At 40.3% G+C, this 26,431-nt stretch overlaps 1 protein-coding gene across 1 annotated transcript in view; it reads left to right on the top strand.

Annotated features, from left to right (window-relative positions):
* Nucleotides 1-2,936: 2,936 nt before the first annotated feature.
* The window catches only part of myo1f (myosin IF), a 44,597-nt gene continuing 21,102 nt past the window's right edge, over nt 2,937-26,431 (top strand). The window contains exons 1-12 of the mRNA XM_088348869.1: nt 2,937-3,079; nt 11,650-11,778; nt 14,224-14,313; nt 14,406-14,500; nt 14,840-14,927; nt 15,005-15,094; nt 18,300-18,431; nt 18,501-18,635; nt 21,108-21,240; nt 24,396-24,592; nt 24,694-24,774; nt 24,842-24,928. Coding sequence (XP_088204995.1) covers nt 3,077-3,079; nt 11,650-11,778; nt 14,224-14,313; nt 14,406-14,500; nt 14,840-14,927; nt 15,005-15,094; nt 18,300-18,431; nt 18,501-18,635; nt 21,108-21,240; nt 24,396-24,592; nt 24,694-24,774; nt 24,842-24,928 — 1,260 coding nt within the window. The 5' untranslated portion in view covers nt 2,937-3,076. The remainder of the gene's footprint in view (nt 3,080-11,649; nt 11,779-14,223; nt 14,314-14,405; nt 14,501-14,839; nt 14,928-15,004; nt 15,095-18,299; nt 18,432-18,500; nt 18,636-21,107; nt 21,241-24,395; nt 24,593-24,693; nt 24,775-24,841; nt 24,929-26,431) is intronic.

The following is a 26,431-nucleotide window of genomic DNA, read 5'->3' as shown; positions in this document are numbered from 1 at the left end:
ATTGGCCGGTCCAAATTGTCCCTAGGTGTGACTGAGCGAGTGAGTTGTCCGTCCCTGTGTGCCCTGGGATTGGCTGGCAACCAGTCCAGGGTGTCCACTGCCCGATGATTGCTGGGATGGGCTCCAGCATCCCCGCGACCCTACTGAGGATAAGCGGTGCAGCTGATGAGATGAGATGAGATTCTTTACCAGATATGAAATAAAGACATTTATTTTCTGTTAGCTAGCACAAGAATAAGTCACAAGGTCTCACATGAAACTGGTCTCTTCTCTCTAATTACAGTGGAACCTCGGTTCTCGACCATAATCCGTTCCAGAACCCTGTTCGAAAACCGATTTGTTCGATCACCGAAATAATTTTTCCCATTTGAAATAATGTAAATCGTTTTAATCCGTTCCAACACCACGCTAATCGTACGTTCGCGTTATCGTAATCTTCCGTACGAAAGATTACGCTAACATGAACGTGTAAAAATTTAAAAAAAGGATAAAGAAAAGAATTATGAATAGGATTTCTTACCTTTGTGGTGGTCAGCAGAAGGCGCAGGCAACACCTCCTTCATATTTTGCTATTATTTCTTTCTTAAATGCAATAGTTGTACGCACTACTTATCTTTTTTCACCTGTAGCAACTTTGCTGCTTGCACTCTTCGGAGGCATAATAAGGGGCTAAAACACCCGTACGCCGCTCAGCATGGCACCCTAGCGTACGCACTCACGCATTACCGGCGTTCGAACACCAATTTTTTGACCGAACAGCGAAGCAAGAATCTCTCGAAATTTTGGGTCGGACTCCTATTTGTTCGAACTGAGAGGCGTTCGAAAACCGAGGTTCCACTGTAGTTGCTTCTTACACCGCACCCCCCAATCAGCCATGTACATTGTTTTGAAAATAACCTATCAAATGATGGTACATTGTTCACATTTTCTGCTTGTTTTTTTGGTACATTATTAAATGAAATTATTTATAAATGCTTTGTGTCATTACTATGACTGGAAAATGTTTCACTTTGTCTATTATCAAAAGATATTCATTTTTGTCTTTATGGAATTAACATTGTGTAATGATTACTGATGCGAATCACCTGTGCGCCAGCTGCCTCGGACTCTGATTGGCTTAGTCCCATTTTAAACTTACTCCTATCTGTCCCCTTTTGTCTGGCCGTCTGCAAATCTCTGTTTTTACACGGCAAGCCCTTTTTCGACCCTGACTCACGCATGTCCCGTTTTTTGCTCCTGTTTGTCTCCCGCTACGACCTGTTTTGATCTCGACCACATCTGCTCTCCCGTCCCGAATTACGATCCGTTTTTGACCCCGACCACGTCTGCTCTCCCGTCCCGGCTTACGACTCGTTTCCGACCCCGACCACGTCTTGCTTTCCCGATCCCGGCTACCGACCCGTTTTCCGCCCCATCGCTCGCTACGGAAGATCCACTTCCGTGTTTGGATCACAAGCCGAGTCTGAGGGCGAACACCGAATCGTGGGCGCACCCCTTTCTGGTTCCTTCAATAAAACTTGTTGTAAACGTTACGCGAGTGGGTCCTGTTTCCGTTCTGGTCCTGACACATCGACATAGTTTAAGAATGTATAGAATATCCACTGTATAATAACTGAACCCACATCTTATTTGATTGGCAGAGCAAGAAAGCAATATATAAATTGTAGTGTGGGGGATAAAACGTTTTATGGTCCTAGTTTAACATTTTCATCTTATCTTTGGAAGGAGAAGGTTTTAGGATTTTGTGAGTGCCGAGTGCAGTTATCTCCGGTTGTCAAGACCAGAACAGAAGGAGGACCCAGATGCGTAACGTTACTCACAAGTTTATTGAGATATAGAGGAAAGATCAACGCCAGCGATCCGGTGCTCGCTGGACCGGGGAAGCAGGCCACTCACGGGATCGGAGCCTGTCCGGAATGCGGAAGTGGCTGGAGACAAACGGGGATATCAGGAACGAGCGAGTGGGAAACGGGTGACAACATGGGACCGACGGGAGTCAGAGTCAAAATGCTTGCCTTGTGTAAACAGAGGGTGAGTGTGAGCACTGAGCTTAAAGAGGAGGGGGAACCAATCAGGTAACCAGCAGCAGCTGGCGCCAAACGAGCGGGCACAGGCGAGTGTAATAAGTAATCATGACACCGGTTACCCAAGATGGTAACTCAAATGCCCATTAAAAATAATTAACTCACAGTCTTATCGTATTTGAAGAAGCTACACTTATTATTTATAGTATTTAATTATCTGCAGCTCATTACTTTGACAAAGAATGACTAATTCAAACAAAAATACAACCACATGCATTGGTAGATCTAAAACACAACAATAGTGCCTAGCCTAAGTATTGCACCCTCTAGGACTTTTTGTCATATTACCACATTCAAGCTTCAAACTTAATGCTAAAAAACTGGAAACATTTATTTGAAATCAGCATGTGGGGCACGATTGCGAAGTGGAACCAAATTATTACCACATTTTGTACTATATTTACAATGAAAAAACAGGGAAGTTGGTGTTGCAAAGATATTGGCCCCCCTGTTCGCTCAGCTCGGCCAAACTGACTCCAGAAGTTGGCTGATGACTTCTGAAGGATCCAGTGTCGACCTAGATGACTAACAATTATAAACATTGCACCTATGTGTCATTAAGTCTCGGTTTAAATGCAGCTGCCCTGTAATAGGCTCAGAAGTCTGTGAAAGGAGACACTGGAGAACAGACAGCATTACAGAGACCAAAGACAAAAGCATCCCCAAATACAGGCTGCTTACACCCGTGCGCATCGTCAACATTGTCATTTCTCAAGATTCGAAGACCCCCCTAAATACCCCCCACCCCCCACCGAACTGCCGATTTGCTGCACAAACACAAACAAGGAAGTTCCAACTTTCGCTCTTGGTGTCATCGAACGCAACACCGTGTATTTGTCACCCTTAAACAGTTCTTCTTCTGTGCATGTCGGAAGAAGAAGCTATCAAAGCGTCTTGGATACATTCTTGGCGGAAGGCCGCTGTGATATTTCTTGCTGCATGATGATCTTCTGATATTTTTCACCTGATTGAATCAGGAGAGAAGAAGCACCATGGTATTGTATTCCTCATTTTTTCTGATTCTGAAATACATCTTTGACGTTTATACACCACGATTACAGTTGGGAAGTTCGATATTTGTGATCTTAATAAGGATGAGTTTGTTTAGCATCATTTGAATTTGTAGTTCGAAATGAAATGATCTGCATTTATATAGTCAATGACTTCCCAAAGCGCTTTACAATGTGCTCCACATTTCCCAATCGCGGCCTTGCAGCCATGTAAGGCGCTAACCTGCTTATTGGGGGTATTAGGGGTTCAGTGTCTTACCCAAGGACACTTTGACATGTCACACGGACGAGCCGGGATTCGAACTGGGATCCCTTGATCCCAAGACGAGCGCTCTACCTCCTGAGCTGTTTCCTTTTTCAAAAAGTGAACTTTTCATTTGAAGTCAAATATCAAATTATTTTTCTAGTTCCTGAAAATGAACCTGAAAGCTCCAAAATAAAAAGGGAACCCAACCAAAGCTTGAGATATGGCCTACATTGGAAACAATAGAGTTTGGCCTAACTCAATTTATTTAGCTTTATTTTTCAACTTGTTTTTAAAACCTAAACCATTAAGTAATAGCACACATGTCTGCTCATTTTAATTAGAATTCATAAAATAATTCCGAAAATTAGACTACTCTTTGTGATTAAGGGCTATACAAATAAACATGACTTGACTTCCTCATTTGAAGTACCGGTATTATTGTTTTAATTACAGTACAGAGGTCCCAACATTATTAAAGCTGAGAGGTACTTTTCGTTTTTAATTAGCACAAAGGGCACCCAGTTTTTTATACATTTATTATAAATAAATACATTAAAACAATGTGTCATTGTATTACTATGTTATTAATATGTAATTACCAGGATACTCATTTAAAATAGTGTTAAATAGACTCAGTCAACTATGTTGTCTTTATTCTAGAAAATCACAATGTCCCATCATTGGTGAGCTATTTTCAGAAAAGGTCCGCAAACACCTCAGTGGTCTTTAGGGGGCACCCTTGTGCCGCGAGCTCCACGTTGAAGACCCATGGTTTAGTGAAATATGAAAATTAATCAGTGAAATAATACCTAATATGGGCAGAAATTTTTCTGCCTGGATTATATTTGTTGAGTCTACCATTACGATCCAGCACAGGCTTGTTAAACATACAGCCCGCAGGCTGGATCCGGTCCAATGGATGACCTATTCCGGCCCACCATTAATTTCAGAATATGTCAAAATAAGAAGTGTGCCTCTAGGTCGTTTCTATCAAAAGTTATGAATTCCAAATAAATGCAAATAAGAAGCTCTCTACGGCCACTAGAAGTCAGTGTTGAGTTTGTATAGTATGATGAGTTGGTTCGGGTGTAAAACTGCATTCACTTAACTGTTGAAATAAACCATTTAACACATTCAATGCTAAATATGAAAATCTTCTACTGATCCGGCCCGCTTCAGAACAGAAAGTCTGGCCCCAAAGCCAAAGTGAGTTTGATATCCCTGACCTAGCACAGTCAGTATAAAAGTGTTTTGTCAACCGAGATTCGAGTTTTTACATTTGTAACCTGTTTCTCTTTTTAACAAAAGAGAAAACTATACTAGAAAATTGTGAAAATAATCCCATTTCACCTAAAGGAATAATGTGTATTATTTAAACACTTGATGTCACTCTATTAGCAAGAACAGTGCTAAAAAGCAAAAGTAATAATACAGACTAAGGAGATTTAGGAGTATTTTTTTTAAAATGCACATTTATATGATAGTTCGTTTTGCTCATTATTCCAAAAAATATTGTTCGGTATTTTTGCCACCAGGAAGCGCTAAATAATACACAATGTACTAAAGTAATATATAGTAAAATACGTACATAATGTAAGTTAATGAAAAATAGCAAAAATTGGCAAATCTTTTGCCTCCGGGAAAATATATTTGGGGGATCCAAATATTATTTAGCATGGTTATTGTTTCGTTCTTATTTTTCTTCATTTTTTTAGTTATTTCGTCTCCTGAAATAAAAAGACAACTAAAAGTTTTTACATTTTTGACTTGTTTTTCTAATAAACAAGAATATTATACTTCAAAAGATCAAAATAATTCCTTTTGACTTTTAACAATTTTTGAAACATTTCTAAAATGTTCTTCTTTTACTCAATCTGCTTGTCATAGAGCAGTGTTTTTCAAGGAGAGTAACTAACATTCATCTACAACAGTAGGTGGCAGCAGATTACTGTTTTGTTCTTTTTGTATACCGATACTAAACAGGGAAATACATTTAACAAATTGTTTGATGAAGCTGTTTAAGATTTCGATGCAAAAACTAAATGGAAACCTTTGCATGTGATTTTGATGATACAATGGTTATTTTCTTATTTTGCTGGGGGGAAAAAAATATATATATCTATACAGGGTATATATATATATATTTTTTTCTAATTAGAAAGTTGTAAAATTGTTTGAGATATTTCCACTGGCAGATACTTTTTGATCATTTTAAGTATTGATTTTGTAATTTTTGTCAAAAATCCAGATATGATTATAGTAAAACTTGCAAAAAAGAAAAAAATACGATCAAAAAAAGGCCAAATTCCAAAAGGAAATTAACCAAAATAGAGAGCATATGTTTCATCCTTGGCCAGAGTGACGACAAATGATGATATTGAACTTTTTACTGTAAATTTGAGTGACATGGTAAAACTGGTGCTGGAAAATATTTTTCTATCATTTTTTATGGAAGATGTGTAAGTTTTGTGGTATGGACCCCTGTGGGGGAGGCAGAGCTGCTTAAAACAAAGATGGTATTCATTTACAACGCTAAGACCAAAGTAGCAAACAAAGCGGGCACAAAGCAACTAAAAATATGTCCGAAGAAACAAAGATGAAAAAGTCCAAACTAGAAAACAAAGTAACAAATAGAACCAGAACCATACTCACCCAATCTAGTGATGGAATGAAACAACGCAATGACCTGACAGTGTGTACTGTTCAAAATATTCTTTTAAAGCGTTCTGGGATAATCAGGCACAAGTGTGCAATAATTGGCACACCTGTCAACCTGTACGTTTTTGCCATACAAAGTACGTTTATTATGCATTTTAAGACGTGTACGACGTACAAGAAAATCTGTATGGAAAAACGCAAATTTGTCAATTATGGGTACCATCCGGTATACACCGACTATCACGAAACGGCAAATCAATTAAGTCAGACGAGTTGGCCGCGGTAGCCTCTATCTCAGTATCGTTTTTTTTCGTTGCAAACGAAGCGAGCGGTTTGATGCTACTGTTCGCATGCATCTGCCGCCTCGGATTTTATGAGGTAGTTATGTAGTGAAAGGAAGTCCGTCTCTTTTTAGAGAACCGTCTTTTTCGGCTCATTTCATTAAAGAGAGCCGGCTCTCAAACGGCTCACTTGCTTTGATGCATTACACTACGAATCATTATTGTTGTATAAAAAAGATAAGAAAAAAGGATGTATAAAAGGAGAAAATGAAAAAAGGCAGGTTTGTGGTTATCCCTTTAATCAGTATATTACCAACAATAATTTAAGGCAGAAAATGAATTCATAATTTAAATAAGAAAATGTATTATTCTACTTAATCATATTTGCATGTATTTTTTTCCTTCTCCCGTGAGCGTCCAAGCTACTTCATTTTTGAACTTATAATAAACCTCATTCATGTCGAGCAACTCGGTATCTCACAACAAAATGTTAATGAACAATATATATGATATAACGAAACACATGTACAATATAACATGTTTTAAATAAACACGTTTGAAAAAAAAATATGGTGTAAGATTATTTTGTATTTTGTAATGGAAAATACAACATTTTGTAAGGGCATGGAGCCCTGGAGTGCGACAGGTATGAATTGTAAACCCAAATTGTGCCCAGTTCAAACCCTGTTTGGGGCCCTCCATCGGTAGGAGGTATGTCAGACCCTAACAAGATGTGCCTCAAGAATATTGAATGAAAAAGTGTGTTTCTTTGTTGAAGTTTGAGAAACACTCTCTAGAGCACAGGCGTCAAACAGGCGGCCCGCGGGCCAGATCAGGGGACTGAATCCGGCCCGTGAGACAACACTCAGAGAAGCACAAGAGAAAAACGAGCTGCAGGTTGAAATATTTCAACTTGATGTTGCCAAAGCCAGGTGCCTCGAACACAGACACTGTGCTTGCATTCTCTCTCTCTCTCTCTCTCTCTCTCTCTCTCTCTCTCTCTCTCTCTCTCTCTCTCTCTCTCTCTCTCTCTCTCTCTCTCTTCCACACCTTTTCTCCCACTCTCTGTCTCTGTCTCTTTCACTCTCTGTGTCTCTCTTTTTCTCTTCCTTTGTTGCTCTTTGTCTCTCTCTCTCTGTGTCTTTTTAACTTATTTTGCTCTAACTTTCTTTTTTTCCTTTTCTCTTTCTCTCTTCCTACCCTTCGCGCTTTCTTTTCTCTCCTTCTGTCTTTCTATTTCTCTTTGGATTTCTTTCTTCCTCTTCCTTTCTTTTCCCCCTCTCTCAGGACTTTTTATCTCTTTTGTTTCTCACGCGCTCTCCCTTTCTTTCTTTCCTTGTCCCGCCCTCTCTCCTTTTCACTTCCTCTTTCTCCTATTTCTTTATCTCTCTTTTTCTTTCTCTTTAATCTACTAGTCCAACCCCCGACAGAATGTTTGTTCTATCGTGTGGCCCCCGAGTTAAAATGAAGTTGACACCCCTGCTCTAGAGCCATCATCCTGCCTGTTTTCCTCATATCCCTCCTCCGACACAGCTGGATCCATGAACAGGAGCTCGCTGAATGTTGCAGCTGTAGTAAATGAGAAAATTTGTGAAAAAAAGAGAAAAAACCTGGCTCTCGAGGATCAAAAACCTACATCTGATTTCTAAAAAACAAGTCCAAAGGAAAATCCCAACCCAGTTGTCTCCTAAGTGGGCGATACTTGGAATTTTGTTATCATTCCGATCCAAATAAATACAGGTCAGTATCAAATGATACCGATGAGCAGGGAGAGCTGGGTGACAAAGACAGAAGCAACGCTTTGAGGAAGTCAGTGGATGGGCTGAGTATCGATCCCAGGACAATGGTATTGTTCTGATCCAAGTACTTGCAAAGTACGTGTAATAGAAATGTTTGGATCTGGATTTGAATTGGTAAAAATGACACCACCATGTTTACAGTAAACATTGATTTTATCATACTTCACATGTGTCGGACATGCGGCCAGTGGGCTGGATCAAGCCCGCCAACAGATAAAATCTGGCATGCGAGACAACGCTAAGAGAAGCGCAAGAGAAAAATGATCTGCGGTTTTAAATATGTCCACTTGATGTCACCAAAGCCGGGTGCCGCTCACAAAGCAACTACAAATCTATTTCTTTCTCTTTCTTTTCCTCTTTCTCCTTCTTCTGTTTCTCTCTCTCAGTTTCTCTCTGTGAGAGATATACAAGATATAAACTCTCTGTTTGCAGAATTATTCAGATAAAAACACTTATTGAGGTTTGACCTCCCTCGGGAACGGAGCGAGCACAGCCCAGCCGCCATCTTCCGAGGTCGCCCGGGCCGTACTGACAACATCCGGTCAGTAGGCGTGGTTTATTGATTTCACACATAAACAGGAAATAAAGTCACACATAAGCGCGACTTCACATTAAAATAAAATTGAGAAACGTATTTGCAAATAATGGAATCAGACAGATCTTTGAAACGTGACTATGTGTGTGTGTGTGTGTGTGATGATTGTTTTTATATTAGGAATATAAAAACTGGTTAATTTCATAGCATGGAAGTTTGAGAAATACACAAACAAAAACAGCCAACTTTACACTCTCACACACACCCTCTCTCTTTCTCCCTCTCTCTCTTTCTTTGTTCTATCTCTCTTCTTTTCTCTCCATCTCTTTCTTCTTTTTCTCTTTTTATCCCTTCCTCTTCTTTTCTCCATAAATCTGTCTTATGTTTTTCGAACTCTTTTTTTTCTCCCTCTTCTCTTTCTCTCTTTCTCTTGCTTTCTTATTTTTATATTCTCTCTCTCGTTTTTTCTCTCTGTCTCCTTATTTTCTCTCTTACACACACTCTTTCCCTCTCTCTTTGCTCTATCTTTCTTCTTTTCTCTCTCTCCTCTTTCTCTCTTCTTTTTTATGGCTTTCTCTATTTCCCCAACGCCCCCTCTCTCTTCCTTTCTCTTTAAATCTGTCTTCTTTTTCTCTCTCCAGAGCTCTCTTGCTTGTCGTTAACTTTTTCTCTACTTTTTTCTCCCTCTTCGTTTTCTATCTAGGTCTCTCTTATTTTTCTCACTCACTCTCTTGTTGGTTTTCCTCTCTTCTCTCTGCCCATCTCTCTCTCTTTTTTTCTAACTCTTCTTTTTCTCCCTCTCTTCCCCTTTGTTTTTAACTTCACTCTTTCTTTTTTCTACTAGTGTGACCCCCGCGTGAGATTTGTTTTCTCGCATGTGGCCCCCAACTCAAATGAGTTTGACTCCCCTGTCATACTTGATGGGCACGCCCCAAAAGTGCCACTGCAACACTGTTGCAAATTGAGACAAGCTAAGTTTCAGAGGAAGCTGCAATGAGGTTTCAGAGGGGGAAGTGGAAGCCAGTTTATGGCAACACACTTCCTCATATTTGCGTCTTACGCATCTTAAAGTCCAACAATTTGTGCTGAATAATTTTGCTTCAATATGTAAAAACTATCGTTATCATTAACGCTTAGTCGTGACTCCTACATCAAAGTCTATGTCAGGAAATTCACGTTTGAAGGTAAAGGTGAATACGAATGATTAGCTTTTGTCAGAAACTTGAACTGAAAAAGTGCTGAGCAAGAAGATATGAAAGTTTTTTTTTGTCGTTTAGGTTTAACTTGAGTGTGTTGCAGGAAATTGAGTAATACCAGTGGCGGGCCGTGAGGGCCTGCAAAGCCTTCTCGAAAAAAATGTCTGAATCATGTGAAATTAGCTGGGTTTTGTCCGGCAGTACTTCCAAACTGTCTTTCAGCTTCGTTTTCATTCATTCCCTGGTTTTGCCTGGTGTGCTTCCACGTTAAAGTTTTTGATACATTAAATTTTAATTTGATATAAAAGGATAGTGGGATGTTTGGACGCGTTCAAAGTAATGGGCAGGGCACCTTTATGATGCCGCAGTGGTAAACCAGTGAAAGCTATAGGGCCCAGCTGTTGGACAGAAGCGTGTGTTGTGTCACCCTGACCCTAGTGACATGGCCGCTTTCTTGGGTGCCGAGGTGCTTAACTTGTTTGGGTGTTTGGGCATTTGGGTTGGCCATGGTCCAATTTTTTTTGGGCTTTTTTATTTTCTTTTTTATTGTATGTGTTTGTCTTGCTGTCGGTGGATAGATATAAAATTTTAGTCATTAGTTGTTGCTCGGCTCAGAAATCTTCACGGAGGCCCTCACAAAAAATCCTGAAGGCCGTGTCCCAGTACATCAGTCTTCGAGAAAGTCAGACTCCGAGTCGGCGTCCGAATGGAACCTAGGTGGTGTTGAGAAACGTCATCTCTTTTAGAAAATATGATTGGCAAGGGACAACAGTCGGTAAACTTTACGATAATGAGCTGCACAAGGAAATATATTGTTGTGTCGATTTAATAGCAATAGTTCGGACAACTTTGAAACGGGCAAGCCTTTCACAAGGGGGAAGGTTTTGTCTGCCACTTTCAGCCTAGAGGTCAGATTTTAAGCCCAAACCCACGCCCGACCCGATCTGATTTCGGGCCGGGTCAGTATGTTCGAGTCGGACCGAGCTTCTTTCTCGCTGACTTTCTTCTATTATATACCCATTATTGGTCTTCTTTGGCTCTGTTTAAACAGCCTTGTTTAGCTTAGATTTTGTTACAAAAGACAGGCTTTACATGTCACACGTCTGCATTGCCGGTTCCCCCAAGCGGACTGTGAACGGTGCGCTGCAGGAATCGAGGCCAGTAAAAATCTCCTCTTCTCACCTGTGTCCTCAGCAATTACATAGAAAATGTCACTTCCAAAGTCAGGTTCTAGGGATGGTTCGTACACAATGACACATTACTTATTTAGACTGCAGCTGAAGGCCTAGGTGTCAAATCTATGTCACTGAGTAATACATATCTGGAGGTGTACTAGCACTTGAAAATATAAGCTAAGGTTGCTGTACATTAATCTATCAACTCTAATATTGGTGTTTTTTACGGAAATGTTCATGTTCCCCGAACATAGTCAAAGAAAGCTGAATCCAAATCCAGTAATCGCCACCATGTTTGTCTGGCATCTTGCGGCCACACTGTGCTCATTTGGCACTGTTTTTTGACAATACAGTGCCATCTAGTGGTCAAATATTACACAACGCACCTATAACCTGGATTTCATAAACTGAAGGGTCAAGGAGCTGAATTAATTGTCCCATATCTTGCTAATATGGGTACCCAAATAACCCAAAACCTAGTGAAAGGCTGGGAAAACAAATTAGAAGGAAAACGATGCGGTTTGGTCTCTATGAGTATCCGTAGTTTGGATTCTTCTTTGTGCTTTTTTGCAATCGTTTTCAGTTGCACTGCAAAATACAGTGACATCTAGTGGTGAAATAATACGCACTGACAAAATTGATCTTTTTGTGTTTTCCAATTCAGGCGAAGTATCACTGGCAGAGTCAAAATGTTAAACAAAGCGGGGTGGATGACATGGTCCTGTTGTCCAAGATTACGGAGGATGCCATTGTGGAGAACCTCAAGAAGCGATACATGGATGACTACATTTTTGTATCCTTATTTTCGAAGGTGGTGATAATGTTTTCGTTTTGGACCTAAGTATAGACATATATGTATATCGGTTCACGGCAATGTTCCCTGTAATTTTCCACTGGTCTGAGCGTTCACACAAAGTCGGTGAGCAACGCTTGAAACAACAGTGAGCAACCATAATCCCAAGTGTGGCAAGTTAATTATTATCAAACATGTCCAAAACTTGACATCAAGTTTCCGGCAATGCAAAATGATTTTTCTCTTTTGAATGAATTGACTCGTGTACTATTGCAAAGGTTGTACAGCCTACAAACGTCGTTTCTTCTTACAATTTTTTCACAAGATATCTTTTTATTTCCTGGTATATTTTGTTGCATAATATTAACATTTTGGGGGGCTTATTTAGTCGGTTGTAAGATACAGAACTGTACTTAATCACATTTTTATTGGAAGTACAATGTTGGCAAAAAGATTTACTTGATATAATCGGAAATTATTTGAATGCAACACAAACTTTTTCTTCTTTTTTCTGTGTTTTTTTCTACTTTTTTTTGAAATTCCTTTAAAAAAAATCTCATTGTGTTTACTTTTCTCTATTTACTTTTTTTCCTAAAATTCTTTCTTTTCTTTTTTTCTGTCTTTTTCCTAAATTTTTCCTTGTTTTTTTCTCTTCCTTTTGTTTCTTTTTTTCTCAGCTTTTCACTACTTTTTCATTTTGGTATTTTTTCTTTTTTGTTCTATTCCTCCCTTCCTTTAAGTCATTTTGTGCATAATTTTACATAATATTTGGTCATGTTGGGATTAAAGAAGCAAAAACAACCTGAAGAGCCATTTAGGACCCGATAGAGCTTTTTAGTGAGCCGAGCCAAAGAAGCCGGTTCTCGACAAACTCTACTGACCTAACTTTACAACTTCTTTCGACATTGACTTCAGAATACCGCATTTAGGACCAACGTCAGGGGAACCCGTGTATTTTTACCTTCATGCACTGTAACTTTGACTTAAGTCGCTTCTTAATAAGTAATTTTGAGCCCTCCTTTTTGTGCGCTGGCTAGATTTTCTTGTGCGCTGAGAATGTGCGAGCAAGCTTAGAGGGAACACTGGTTCACGGATCCCTTAACTGCATGGGTCGTCATCAGGCACCATTGAGGACGCAACTGTGGGCAGCTTTCTCCACTGTTGACGGTCCCTGGCCTGTTTTTGGATCGGGCAAATTTGGCACCAGTCCATTCCTTGATGTTGACTGCTCTTTTCATTTTCGGCCTCCTGCCCCCTAGAATTGTACCCTGGATAATTATCGTGGCCAGTCCTGATGATCTTGTGACGTGACCATACCACTGAAGTTTCTGTCTGCGCACAGTTCTTCGTAGGGTCCAATGTGCCCTCTAATGGAGTTGCGTACCATTTCGTTTTTCACAAGGGCTAAGTAGCTGATGCCTAGAAGATTCCTGTCGCATCCCATCTCCATGGACTGCATTTTATTTTCCAGTTTTGCTGTGATAGTCCATATCCTGCAAGCATAGAAGAAGATCGAAGGAACCAGCACTTGAGTCTGATCTTTGATTTCACTGCTATGTTCTTGTCCCTCCGTATGGATTTCAGTCTTGCAAGTGTGACTGTGGTTTGACCTATCCTGGCCATGATTTCTGGTTCTGACCCCTCTTCTCATATGACAGCTCCACGATATTTAAATTTAGTGACAGGTTGTAGCTCTCTGTGATTTATGGTGATGTTTGTGATGATATTTTGGGGATTGTTGGTCATTACTTTTGTTTTTTGTGTGCTCGTTTCCATCCCATACTGGCTTGATACTTTGTCCAGGCGATGGACCAGATCTCTGAGTTCCTGTTCATCTCCTGCCGAACCGGCAATAACATCAGCAAAACAGAAGTAAGTGATGTTGTGTCCCCCAATACTGACTATACCACCATGTTGCTCCAGAGATTCAGGCATGATCCTCTCCAGGAAGATATTGAATAGTTGGAGAAAAATGCAGCCTTGTCTCACACTGACTCCACGCTCCAACGGTACCATTGATAAGTACGCGCTTTTGGCATTGGCATATGGTTGTTCAATGGTCTGAACTATTTTCTGGCCCGTGTTATATGTGTGGATGCTTTTGACTGTCCACCCAAAAAACGGGACAGAGTTTACACATCACCCCTGTCTTTCACTGGCAGTCAGATATGTTACCCCACAAGTGCCAAATGCCAAAAATAGATGACCATTGGTTTTATTGACTGAGCCTTTTTACTTGAAAGACATTCCACTCTCCCATGCCTGAACCACATTGAACAACATATCTTACAGGCAGCCAGGTAAGTTACCCTAGATGTGAAAAATGCTGCAAAAACTGACTCAGCACTTTACCCGCATTTTGCCTGGATTTCATCCGACCTTGGACACCCTTCCAAGAACGGAATACAAACTATTTCTTCTCTGCTTCTTAACGTTAGTCTTCAGACATACATTGGCCCTGTATTGATATCTGTAAATCCATTTAAGCAGATGCCCTACTTCTCTGACAGAGAAATTGAACTCTACCAAGGAGCAGTGAGTCTCATTATTTTATATTTTGTATTTTTATATATTTTTTATATTTTTGATAAAGTTTATACTGAAACTGTTTTGTCTCCCTTGTGTAGGCCCAGTATGAGAATCCACCCCACATCTACGCTTTGACCGACAATATGTACCGAAACATGATGATTGAAGCAGAAAATCAGTGTGTTATCATCAGGTGAACTTTTTTTCTTTTAGTATTATTTTTACCTTCTAGCAGCGCAAACACTTTTACACCATTTATACATTTCGCAATTGTTTTATTCTTCCACTTGATCGTTTTTGTCAATGTTTTCCAATTTTCCTTTACCTTATCACTAACCTTTTTGGGACCTATTATTATGGGCAGAAAAACCAACAAAATCACAATAAAATGAGATGTGGTCCCTCTTAAACGGGCCAGTTGACTGAACAGGAAGAAGAGATCACGCAAGGCATTAGCGCCATCTACTGTTCAGGAGTGTAATCGACCCACATTTTTTTTTTGAATTTGAAGTCATTATTTGTGTTGTGTTAGTGGTGAAAGCGGTGCAGGGAAGACTGTTGCCGCCAAGTACATCATGGGCTACATTTCCAAAGTATCCGGAGGAGGAGCAAAGGTTCAGGTAAGCACATGAGTTGTTCTCATTGCCTCATTCCTCATATTTATATACAGTAAGTGTCGGAATTCAAATTTTTTTAGCATGTAAAAGACATAATCCTGCAGTCCAATCCTCTACTTGAAGCTTTTGGTAACGCCAAAACGGTCCGCAACAACAATTCCAGCCGCTTTGTGAGTAAAAGTTTAATTTTGGTTGTTTGATTCAAGATTTTATTTTTCCCTATACTTTCGTTGTTTCCTACAGAGTCAAACGATGCTACAGTGACTTGCAAATGTCAGTAATGCACATATGTCATATACCCTTCAAAAATAGCTTCATACACTACAGCAGGGTTTGAGAACCTATGGCCCGCCAGCCAGATATGACTCTGAAAGTCGGCGTTAAAAAGTGATCCAACCATTTTCTCAACCGCATCAAGCTTTCTTATTTCACTTTCAAGCCTCTTCTTTACACTTTACACCAACCATATTGAATGGATGCACGAGATATTAAACAAATGTCAAAGTTCTTAGCGCGCTGGAGATACAGTATACAGTAATATGTTTACACAAACGAGGAAGAGGAAGATGATTCATTTTTCCGGGTGGATGCTGGGAGACCTCTCACAGCGCAACACGCTGGAAAGAAGCACTACAGTACTGTCCTGTACTCAGGAAATGGTGCACGCAATGCAAAATCTAACCTACAGCAATGTCTGGATATTTTTCGACATCCCGAAAAAAATGTTCATATCTACCGTTTTACGTAAGTCGATATGGTCGCAAATAGGGGAGCTTTTGTATATAAAGGGCACAGTTTTGACCCAGTTTGCAGTCACGGTTCAGAACAATATTCCTGAATTTGGTTGTGCATTGCTATGGAATCTTTTATATGGAAGGTCATTAAAAAATTAATGTTCACTGTTGAGACAATTTTTTACAAAAACCCACAGATAAAAAAATACGCCAGCCAAGCTAACAGAGCAATTTGATTGGGTGAGCAGTAGGGAGGGCCAGATCTCTGCACATATGGGACCTTCCCCTCTCTTACACGTGCCCACTGTGCTGAAGGGAAACATATTCATAATCTTTTCGTTTGCAGTTTTTTTGTGACATTTTTACCAAAGAACTCTGCTTGCACCCTGTTTGGAAACCATTATTCATGAAAAACGTAAAGGTCGAAATCAGCCTCTATGATTTTAAATAACTGTAGGAAGGAGCAAAGTTTAACATGGTATATTTGTAGAAATTGAACGCAGACTATGGCTTTATTATTATTATTTCATGTATTTCATTAATTCATCTAACGTCACACAGTGTAATCAAATGTGTTGAAGAATTAGTTTTTTTGGGGGGGAGAGCGGTTTGGTGGTTTTGCTGTATTTTGTCTTAAAATATATAGCATGGCTCGCAAAAAGAATCTAAATATTTTGCTATTATGGCTCTTTGGGTCAAAAGGGATCCCAACCCCTGCACTACAGAATGGGTCATTAATAAACTACTGAATTACATTCCTGAAATACTATTATTTATACTTCTAAAACATAGGTGTCACACTCACGGACCGCGGGCCACATCCAGCCCAGCGTAAAATTATATCCGACCCGTGAAATCATTTGATAAACATCTACTATGATGGCCCAGCTCTATGAAAGACTGATAACTCACACAGATCCCACAATGCAGCGCTTCTGCTGCCGCTACAATACTTCTCGAAAATGTTTCAGCATCAATAGAGTTAGCTGTGTACTATCGATCGACAAACAACACGTCGGCCAGACAAGTGCATTAATAATGAGTCTTTAGTGTCAGGAAGCGGGGGACGTAATGCCCAGGGACGACTTTCTACCAATCACCATGTAACGGAAGGCTAAACGGAGAAAAGCAGGGTGACCTTTCGGTTCCCGTAGATTATGCGAATGCTAAATCCCACAATGGTCACGCAAAAAGTTGATGCAGAAAACAGCCTTTCAAAACCGAAGAGAGGCTAAAAATATGTTCACTGACATTAACCGGTAAACCTGTGTGTGAGGCAGTAATTAGGAATTTAATGTAAAACGGCACTAGAAGACAAAACATCAGAGGAAGCTGAAAAACCTGAATGCAGAGAAGAAGATAACGTTGAAGAGTTAAAGAAGAATATGACGACTCAGATTATGTTTTTCACCAAAGCTGTCATGATTGCTGATTGAGTGCAGGTGCGGCGGCTTAATTGGCGCCAACAGCCCGGACAGCTGATTGGCTGTCACTCTCTTTTTAAACCCTTGGCTTCCTCTTGGAAGCCGTCAGATCGTTACGCGAACTGTTGCCTTCAGCTCAGTAAGCCTTTTCGTCCGACTCCGTTCCTGTCCTGCTTTTTCTGCCTGATCTTTGTTGCCAACCTGTTTCCGGAGCTGACTATTAGAAACACCGGGAGCTCATTATTAGAAACACACACTGCCGGGGTCAGTACAACAGTGAACAAAAATACCCAACTTCCTGTCAGCTGACAGCCACTTCTGACAGACAGCCATGTACACAGTTCAAACCCAACATGTGCTTGAGAGACAATACAAGCAAAAGTATGTAATTGCATTTCAAAGCGCCTTTCAGGACACCCGAGGTCCCTCTACAACAGGGGTGTCAAAAAGGCGGCCAGCGGGCCAGATCAGGCCCGCTAAGGGATTGAATCCGGCCCGCGATATAGCGCTGAGGGAAGCGCAAGAGAAAAACGAGCTGCAGGTTGAAAAATGTCCACTTGATGTTGCAAAAGCCAGGTGCCTCTCACAAAGACACTGTACTTGTATTTATTTCTCTCTCTCTCTCTCTCTCTCTCTCTCTCTCTCTCTCTTGCTCAGTCCGCAGACTTCTCCCTCTTTTATCAATAAAAACTGAAAAAACGAGCACTATTGGGTCCCGTCTCTGTCCCTGGTTTGCGACAAAAGCAAAATTGGAATAATATTCCTGTCTGTTTTAAATTTCCAATTATGTTCAAAAAAAGGCAAGTTTCACTGTATTCAAAAATATTAATCCTGTTCTGGCAGCGACCAAAGATTTCAGCTTTGGCCCTCTACGCTATTGAGTTTGACACCCCTGTTCTGGAACATTCTTTTCTGTCCTTTTCTTAAAACACCCTCATAACTTACTGAAATGTTATCACATGCACTGTTTTTTAAACTACCAAAATGCATTTGAAGTGAACTTATTGAGGTCAATCATGACTTTCAAGAATGTTTTCACACACCCGAATATTATTTACTCATACAGTACTCAGATGCTAAGACTGCGGTGCCTTTATTCACAACATAATTGCTTTTATTTGCTATTAAAATGCTATATTTCATGATTGCTAATGGCATTAACCCATGGCCTCCTGGATTGTATCTATAACCGACAATATTTGTAATGCAAAATACAGGGGAAATATTTCGAGATCCAGTTCAGTCGAGGCGGTGAACCAGACGGTGGCAAAATCTCCAACTTTCTTCTGGAAAAGTCGAGGGTGGTGAGCCAGAATGACGGTGAAAGAAACTTCCACATTTATTATCAGGTTGGATGAAAAGCAAACTTGGAAAAAAAATGTCCTCTATGCAAATAAACCTGCGCTGCTGCCTTTCAGGTGATAGAGGGCGCTAGTGTTGAGCAGAAGGAAGCCTTGGGTATCATGAACCCGGACTACTACTTCTACCTCAACCAGTCTGGAACGTACAAAGTTGATGGGACCAATGACAGCAAGGACTTTTACGAGACAATGGTGTATATTCAAATACAATCATATCATTTCGTTCAATTAAATGTCTTTTATGTGACCCCTGAGTGCATATATAATGTATTTTAAGGGATACTTATGTAGATAAACAAAGTACCCTCATTTAAAATAAAACAAATAGGTTACAACACTTTTAATCATAAGCAAAAATAGATGTATTGGCATGAACCTGCATTTTTTTTTTAATAAACCCAGGAAATGTGGAGCCTCACCTGGTGGGAGCTGACATATCTGCAGGGTTGGGTAGGGTTACTTTAACTTGATTACTTTCAATTACTTTTGGATAACTCCAATACCAAATATGCTAATAAAAGACAAAAGAAACTAAATATGAATACAATTCTGACTCACAACACATGGTAAGCTTTCTCTCCTGGCTTTGATCTCTTTGATCTCCGGCAAAACGAACACAAAATGCGACAGAAACAAAATGAAAATAAATCCAAACAGCTTGTCTTTTATTAGCATATTTGGTAATGGAGTAATCCAAAAGTAATTGAAAGTAAAAGTTAAAGTAACCCTACCTTACCCTGCATATCTGTCAGTTGTCCTGCTGCTACGGTTACAGGAAAAAAACCTAAAGAGCTTGCGGAAGACTTGGCTAAAGGATGAAAAGAGAGAAATGATGCCGTTTGGTCACTACGAGTCGCCCTAGGTTGTATTTTTCCCTGTGATTCTTAGCATTTATTTTTGGGTTGAATGACACAATACTGCGATATCAAGAGACCAAAAAACACACCCTGTCTATTTCAGAGGTCTCCAACCTTTATCAAACTGAAAGCTTCTTTTTGTTACTTGTTATTACAAAGGGCACCCATTTTGATATGAATTTCTAAAATAGCAACTTGGCTAAATTGCTTGCTGAATAGCTGAAAAGGTAGCTTAAAAGTTAGCTAGAAAATTGATTAAAAAAACTAAAAGGGAGCTAGCTAAATGAGTAAAAAGCCATCTAAATAGCCAGATAGAAAGCTAAAAACAAAGCTGGACAGTTAGCTAGAAAGTAGGCCAAATTTAGCTTGATAATTTAAAAAAAAAGGTCAAATGTGAGCTAGATAGCATGCAAAAATTGTAATAAGCTGGATAGATAGCTTGCTAATTAGCAGGAGAGGTAGGAAGATAATGTGCTTGAAAGCTTAGAAGGTAGCCAGATAGCTATCTTAAGAAACTGCTTTCCTTGTCTTGCTTATTTGCTTTTCAAAACCCAAAAATTGGAGTTTAGTTTGTTCTATTTTCTGTAAAATTCATCAATAAAAAGATGAATAAATAAGTGTGTTTAATCCAAAAATAAATTCTCATTCGGCTCTCTTAATAAATTGCTTAAAATCAATTATCAATACAGTGGAACCTCCGTTCTCGACCATAATCCGTTCCAGAACCCTGTTCGAAAACCGATTTGTTCGATCACCGAAATCATTTTTCCCATTAAAAATAATGTAAATTGTTTTAATCCGTTCCAACACCCTGAATGTTTACCTTGAATCTTCCGTACAAAAGATTACGCTAACATGAACGTGTAAAAATAAAAAATCAGGTGGTTTACAAGTCATTTAGCACCCGGGTCTCCACAACAAGTGGTGAGCGGTTCATTGGAAAGGGGTCTCCGTTCCAACACCCTGAATGTTTACCTTGAATGTTCAACGTAAACATGAAGCTAACCCAGGCTAATCGTACGTTCGCGTTATCGTAATCTTCCGTACGAAAGATTAAGCTAACATGAACGTGTAAAAATTAAAAAAAAGGATAAAGAAAAGAATTATGAATAGGATTTCTTACCTTTGTGGTGGTCAGCAGAAGGCGCAGGTGGACTGTGGGGTATTCCCTAGCAAGATCAGACACTCGCACACCTCCTTCATATTTTGCTATTATTTCTTTCTTAAATACAATAGTTGTACGCACTACTTTTCTTTTTTCACCTGTAGCAACTTTGCTGATAGCACTGACTTTCTTCGGAGGCATAATTAGGGGCTAAAACACATCATACACCTATATTAAAAGCGAAAGCAAAACGAAGCACGTCCGCACGCGATAACAGTCGGTCACGAAAAGAGCGATCTACACCCGTACGCCGCTCAGCATCGCACCCTAGCGTACCGGCTTTTGAACTCCGATTTTTTGACCGAACAGCGAAGCAAGAATTTCTCGAAATTTTGTTTCGGACTCCGATTTGTCCGAACTGAGAGGCGTTCGAAAACCGAGGTTCCACTGTACTTGAATAGATTTCTTTATCGTCCATGAAGCCCGTGAACTGGAATTTCTATAATAACAACTTATCATGTTGTTACTATGTTGTTACCAAGTTAACTATCAAACAATAGGGTAAATAGACTCAGCCAACCAATAAAAAAAGCTATCTTCAGAACAGGTTCCCGAGCACCTCAACTGTCCTTAGGGGGCACTCCTTTCTAACAAATAACACGGCCCCAAAGTGGCCCAATCATGGTTTTGTGTGGTCTCCAGGAAGCCATGCAGGTGATCGGGATCCCAGGTGAGATCCGGGTCCAGGTGCTGCAGATCATTGCCGGCATCCTCCACCTAGGGAACATCAGCTTCATAGAGGCAGGGAATTACGGACAGGTGGAGAACACAGACTGTAAGTGCAATGCCTCACTAGTACACGTTCACTTATCTGCTCGCGCATAATGCTCGCAGTGTACACGGACTCCCCTCGGGAGAACGGCAGCTAATTGGCTTGCTAATCTCTCCGAGGAATGTGAGTAAGTGAAAAAACAATCATTTGTTGTTCTGTGGATGCTGCATGGCAGTGCCTTCCTTAAAAAGTTCATGTCACTGGCAGCTTGGTGAACAAGTGATTTATTAACAAGTGAGCAGACAGGAGGTTTTAGTAGAGCTAGACCAGGGGTGTCAAACTCATTTTAACTCGGGGGCCACACGATAGAACAAACTGTCGGGGGCCAGACTAGTAGATTAAAGAGAAAGAAAAAGAAATAAGAGGAAGAGGGAGGGAAAAGGAGAGAGGGTGGGACAAAGAAAGAAAAAGAGAGAGAGGGAGAGAGTGTGAAAAACAAAAGATAAAAAGTCGCGAGAGAGGGGGGGAAAAAATGGAGAGGAAGAAAGAAATTCAAAAAGAAATAGAAAGACAGAAGGAGAGAAAAGAGAAAAGAAAGCGCAAAGGGTAGGAAGAGAGAAAGAGAAAAGAGAGAAAAGGAAAAAAGGAAGTTAGAGCAAAAGAGGTCAAAAGACACAGAGAGAGAAAGAGACAAAGAGCAACAAAGGAAGAGAAAAACAGAGATACAGAGTGAAAGAAACAGAGACAGACAGAGAGTGGGAGAAAAGGGGCGGAAAAGAGAGGGGGGGGGGGGGGGGAAGGCATGGAAAAGAAAGAGAGACAGAAACAAATACAAGTACAGTGTCTTTGTTCGAGGCACCTGGCTTAGGCAAAATCAAGTTGACATATTTCAACCTGCAGCTTGTTTTACTCTTGCGCTTCTCTGAGTGTTGTCTCGCGGGCCGGATTCAATCCTTTAGCGGGCCTGATCTGGCCCGCGGGCCGCCTGTTTGACACCTGTGAGCTAGACAATGCCTCAAACATTTTTTGTCTCCATTCTTAATTATGTTTTTCAGGCAAAAACAACAGTATATGTATTTGAATATTTCAAGATGGCGTACGGGTGCAGCAGTTAATGGCTCTCCAGTGATGTGGAAAAGTTTTTCCACCTTTCCTGATTTCTGTGTTTTTGGCATGTTTATAATTCACAACGGTTTCAGATCATTAAACCAGTTTTAAAATCACACAGAGACAACCCAAGGAAATACAAACTGAAGTTTTGTTGATTCCATTCATTAAGGTACAAAAAATCCAGGCGGGTAAGGCGTATAAAACTGTTCCCGTACAAAATACAAAATAATCGCACACCATATTTTTGGGGGGGAATGATGCATGATGGGAAATCCCCAGGCGGCAGACGTTGCGCACAGTAGCATCAACGACGAAACAAACAATACCGAGATAGAGGCTTCCGCGGCGAACTCGTTTGACTTGATTGATTTGCCGTTTCGTGATAGTCGGTGTATACCGGATGGTACCCATCATTGACAAATTTGCTTTTTTCTGTACAGATTTTCTTGTACGTCGTACACGTCTTAAAATGCATAGTAAACGTACTTTGTGCGGCAAAAACGTACAGGTTGACAGCAGGGGTCATCAGTAATTGATTTTTGGAAAAAAAATAAATATTTAAGTGCGAAAAAATTAATGTTAATTTTTTCGCGGCAAGGCCAATTAATGGGTATTTATTGGATTTCTAGCCATTAATTGGTAATTTAATGGTATACTAGCCGGTGACGACAGGAAATTTTCTATCGATCCAGGATTGGATGACTCCTGCTTCTTTGCATCACTTTCTTTCTTCAAGTGCTGACTTTTAATGTGGCTTTCCAAATTGCTCCAACCGGTGTTGCGCCGTTGGATGCGCTCGGCGCCACATGAGCAGAGCCATTTGCCGTTGACGACATCAATCTGCGTGAAGTACTCTCTAACCATTTTTTCTTTTGGTCCCATAACCGTGCAAAGATTACAATCAATACAGCGTAGTAGTAGTGGTGTACAACGTGTGCGTATGTGCATCCACGACGTACGTGCTTGAGGCAAAACGTGAGCCAATCAACAAGCCCGATTTTGTCCCGACCAATAAAAAGCTGCTTTGCAACCACACTACGTACGTACAGCTACCGTGTTTCCCCGAATATAAGGCCGGCCTTACTTCAAAATCATCGTCAAAAATTGAGGTTTTGAAATAAAAATATGTGCGAAAGTAATAAATTTTCGCTAAAAATTTCTTAGAAAAGCATTGCCGTTGTTAAATAACGTTGATATCTACGGTTTTCATAGGTAATATGAGCCCGAATATTTTCGCAATTAATGGGTCGCAATAATTGCTAATTATTTAAATTTTGCAATAAATGGATTTATGAGTTTAAGCAACCATTCCATTATTTTTCGCAATTAATGGCATTGATTTTTCACCAATCATTTATTGCTGACCCCTGGTTGACAGGTATGCCAATTATTACACACTTGTGCCTGATTATCGCAGAACGCTTTAAACGAATATTTTGAACAGTACACACTGTCAGGTCATTGCGTTTTTTCATTCCATCACTAGATTGGGTGAGTTTGGTTCTGCTTGTATTTGTTACTTTGTCATCTTTGTTTTCTAGTTTGGACTTTTTCATCTTTGTTTCTTCGGACATATTTTTAGTTGCTTTGTGCCCGCTTTGTTTGCTACTTAGGTCTTAGCGTTGTAAATGAATACCATATTTGTTTTAAGCAGCTCTGCCTCCCCCACAGGGGTCCATACAACAAAACTTACACATCTTCCATAAAAAATGATAGAAAAATAATTTCCAGCACCCATCATTGACAAATTTGCGTTTTTCCGTACAGATTTTCTTGTACGTCGAACACGTCTTAAAATGCATAATAAACGTACTTTGTCTGGCAAAAACGTACAGGTTGACAGGTATGATTGCACCTTTAACCTAATAGGGAGATTGGCCACCTTTGGCAACGATAACAGAAATCAAACGTAACGATTTACAATTTCAACCTCGATAACACAAAATTTTGGGGACCCATAGATCTTTGAGCATGCGAGTCGCCGGGACTTATCACTTTTCAGAGGTAAAATGAACACTGCTATTGTTTTCCTGTTTAAATAGCATCCCTTTATCTTCCTGAGTTTATAATGTGTATGATAAATATTTGCTGTCCGCTTTCCCTGCCAGTGCTTGCGTTCCCAGCCTACCTGCTTGCCGTTGACGCCAACCGTCTGCAGGAGAAACTGACCAGCCGTAAAATGGATTCCAAGTGGGGGGGTAAATCCGAGTCCATCGACGTGACCCTGAACCAGGAACAGGCAAACTACACAAGAGACGCCCTGGCCAAAGCGCTCTACGCACGGGTCTTTGACTACTTGGTGGAGGTCCTCAAATTTAAAACAAATAATCAAATCCCGATAATTGTTTTGATCCACTTTGTGGTTTTATTGTATTTTCACTTTTGATCTGTGACTGGTTTGCCCAGGCCATCAATAAAGCCATTCAAAAACCACATGAGGAATTCAGCATTGGAGTACTTGACATTTATGGATTTGAGATTTTTCAGGTCAATACTTGATGTATGATCGTTGTATTTTTATTTTACGGTGACTTATCTTTTTTATCCTTTACAGAGAAATGGATTTGAACAATTCTGCATTAATTTTGTCAATGAGAAGCTGCAACAAATCTTCATTGAATTGACTTTGAAAGCAGAGCAGGTGGGTGGCATGATTCTGTGACATGTCAACATATCAAATCAATGTTAAGAGATGTACATTACATTAAAGGCTGGGTGTGTCGTTTGAGGTGTCCTCTAAGTGACACCCAAATTCCCCCAAAATGTTTTTGCATAATATCTATATAAATATTTCAAACTCCAATCATTTCCAATATAATGCATTTTGAAGAGTCTGTCTCATCTTTGACTTCCTGAGCTGTGACTTCATTTGAAGAACACCAGCACACTAGCAAGCCGGTCACCCGATTCATCTCATCTCATCTCACCAGCTACACCGCTTATCCTCAGTAGGGTCACGGGGGTGCTGGAGCCCATCCCAGCAATCATCGGGCAAAGGGCAGGGGACACCCTGAACTGGTTGCCAGCCAATCGTAGGGCACACGGGGACAGACAACTCGTATGCTCATTCACACCTAGGGACAATTTGGACCGGCCAATCCACCTGAAATGCATGTCTTTGGAATGTGGGAGGAAACCGGAGTGCCCGGAGGAAACCCACACAAGCACGGGGAGAACATACAAACTCCGCACAGGAAGTCCAGTAGCTGGATTTGAACCCACACAGGAGGTTCCCAAGACCTTAGAACTGTGCCGCACATGCGCTAACCACTGCGCCGCCATGCTGTCCCCCGATTGGTTTACATGTTATTTAGCCAAAGAGGCGTTTTGGTGTTTTAAGTCAATTTTTGGGTAGTTTTTGTGGTGAATGGCCAGGAGTTGAGACACAGGTGGGGGCAGCAATAGTACAAAAAAATGGTCCAAACTGGCAACAAAATAACACACAGAGAGCTGACAGGAGCTAAACCAGCCAAGACACAGAAGACTAGTAGATAGATAGATAGATAGATAGATAGATAGATAGATAGATAGATAGATAGATAGATAGATAGATAGATAGATAGATAGATAGATAGATAGATAGATAGATAGATAGATACTTTATTCATCCCCGTAGGGAAATTCACACTTCCAGCAGTATCCTTATGTTGGAAATAAAACAATAATAAAGTAAAAGGAATATAATACATAAATACCCAATGTAACATGTTGATATAGAGTATTTAAATAGTGCTACATAAAATACACACTGTAATAAAAATAGGGTAATATGCAATGTGGGGGTGTGGTTTAATGTGGGCTTTTACTCCCCCGGGTGGAGTTAAAGAGCCTCATAGCATGAGGAAGAAATTATCTCCTCAGTCTGTCTGTGGAAAAGGACTGTGACAGCGGTCTGTTGCTGAAGCTGCTCTTCCGTTTGGAGATGATGCTGTGTAGAGGATGTGATGAATTGTCCATGATTGACCACAGCTTTTTCAGTGCCTGGCTCTCAGCTACAGTTGTCAGGCTGTCCAGCTCTGTGCCCACAACTGAGCTCGCTTTCCTCACCAGTTTATTGAGACGAGAGGCATCCTTGTTCTTGGCGCTGCCTCCGTCGTTTTTTTTTACATACTCCAGAATTTATGGTGGGCCAGATTAAATTATT

This window comes from Urocampus carinirostris, chromosome 12 (genome assembly GCF_059441175.1).
Source record: "Urocampus carinirostris isolate Australia breed hairy pipefish chromosome 12, RoL_Ucar_1.0, whole genome shotgun sequence".
Lineage (NCBI taxonomy): Eukaryota > Metazoa > Chordata > Actinopteri > Syngnathiformes > Syngnathidae > Urocampus > Urocampus carinirostris.
This window is presented reverse-complemented; position numbering and strand designations above follow the sequence as displayed.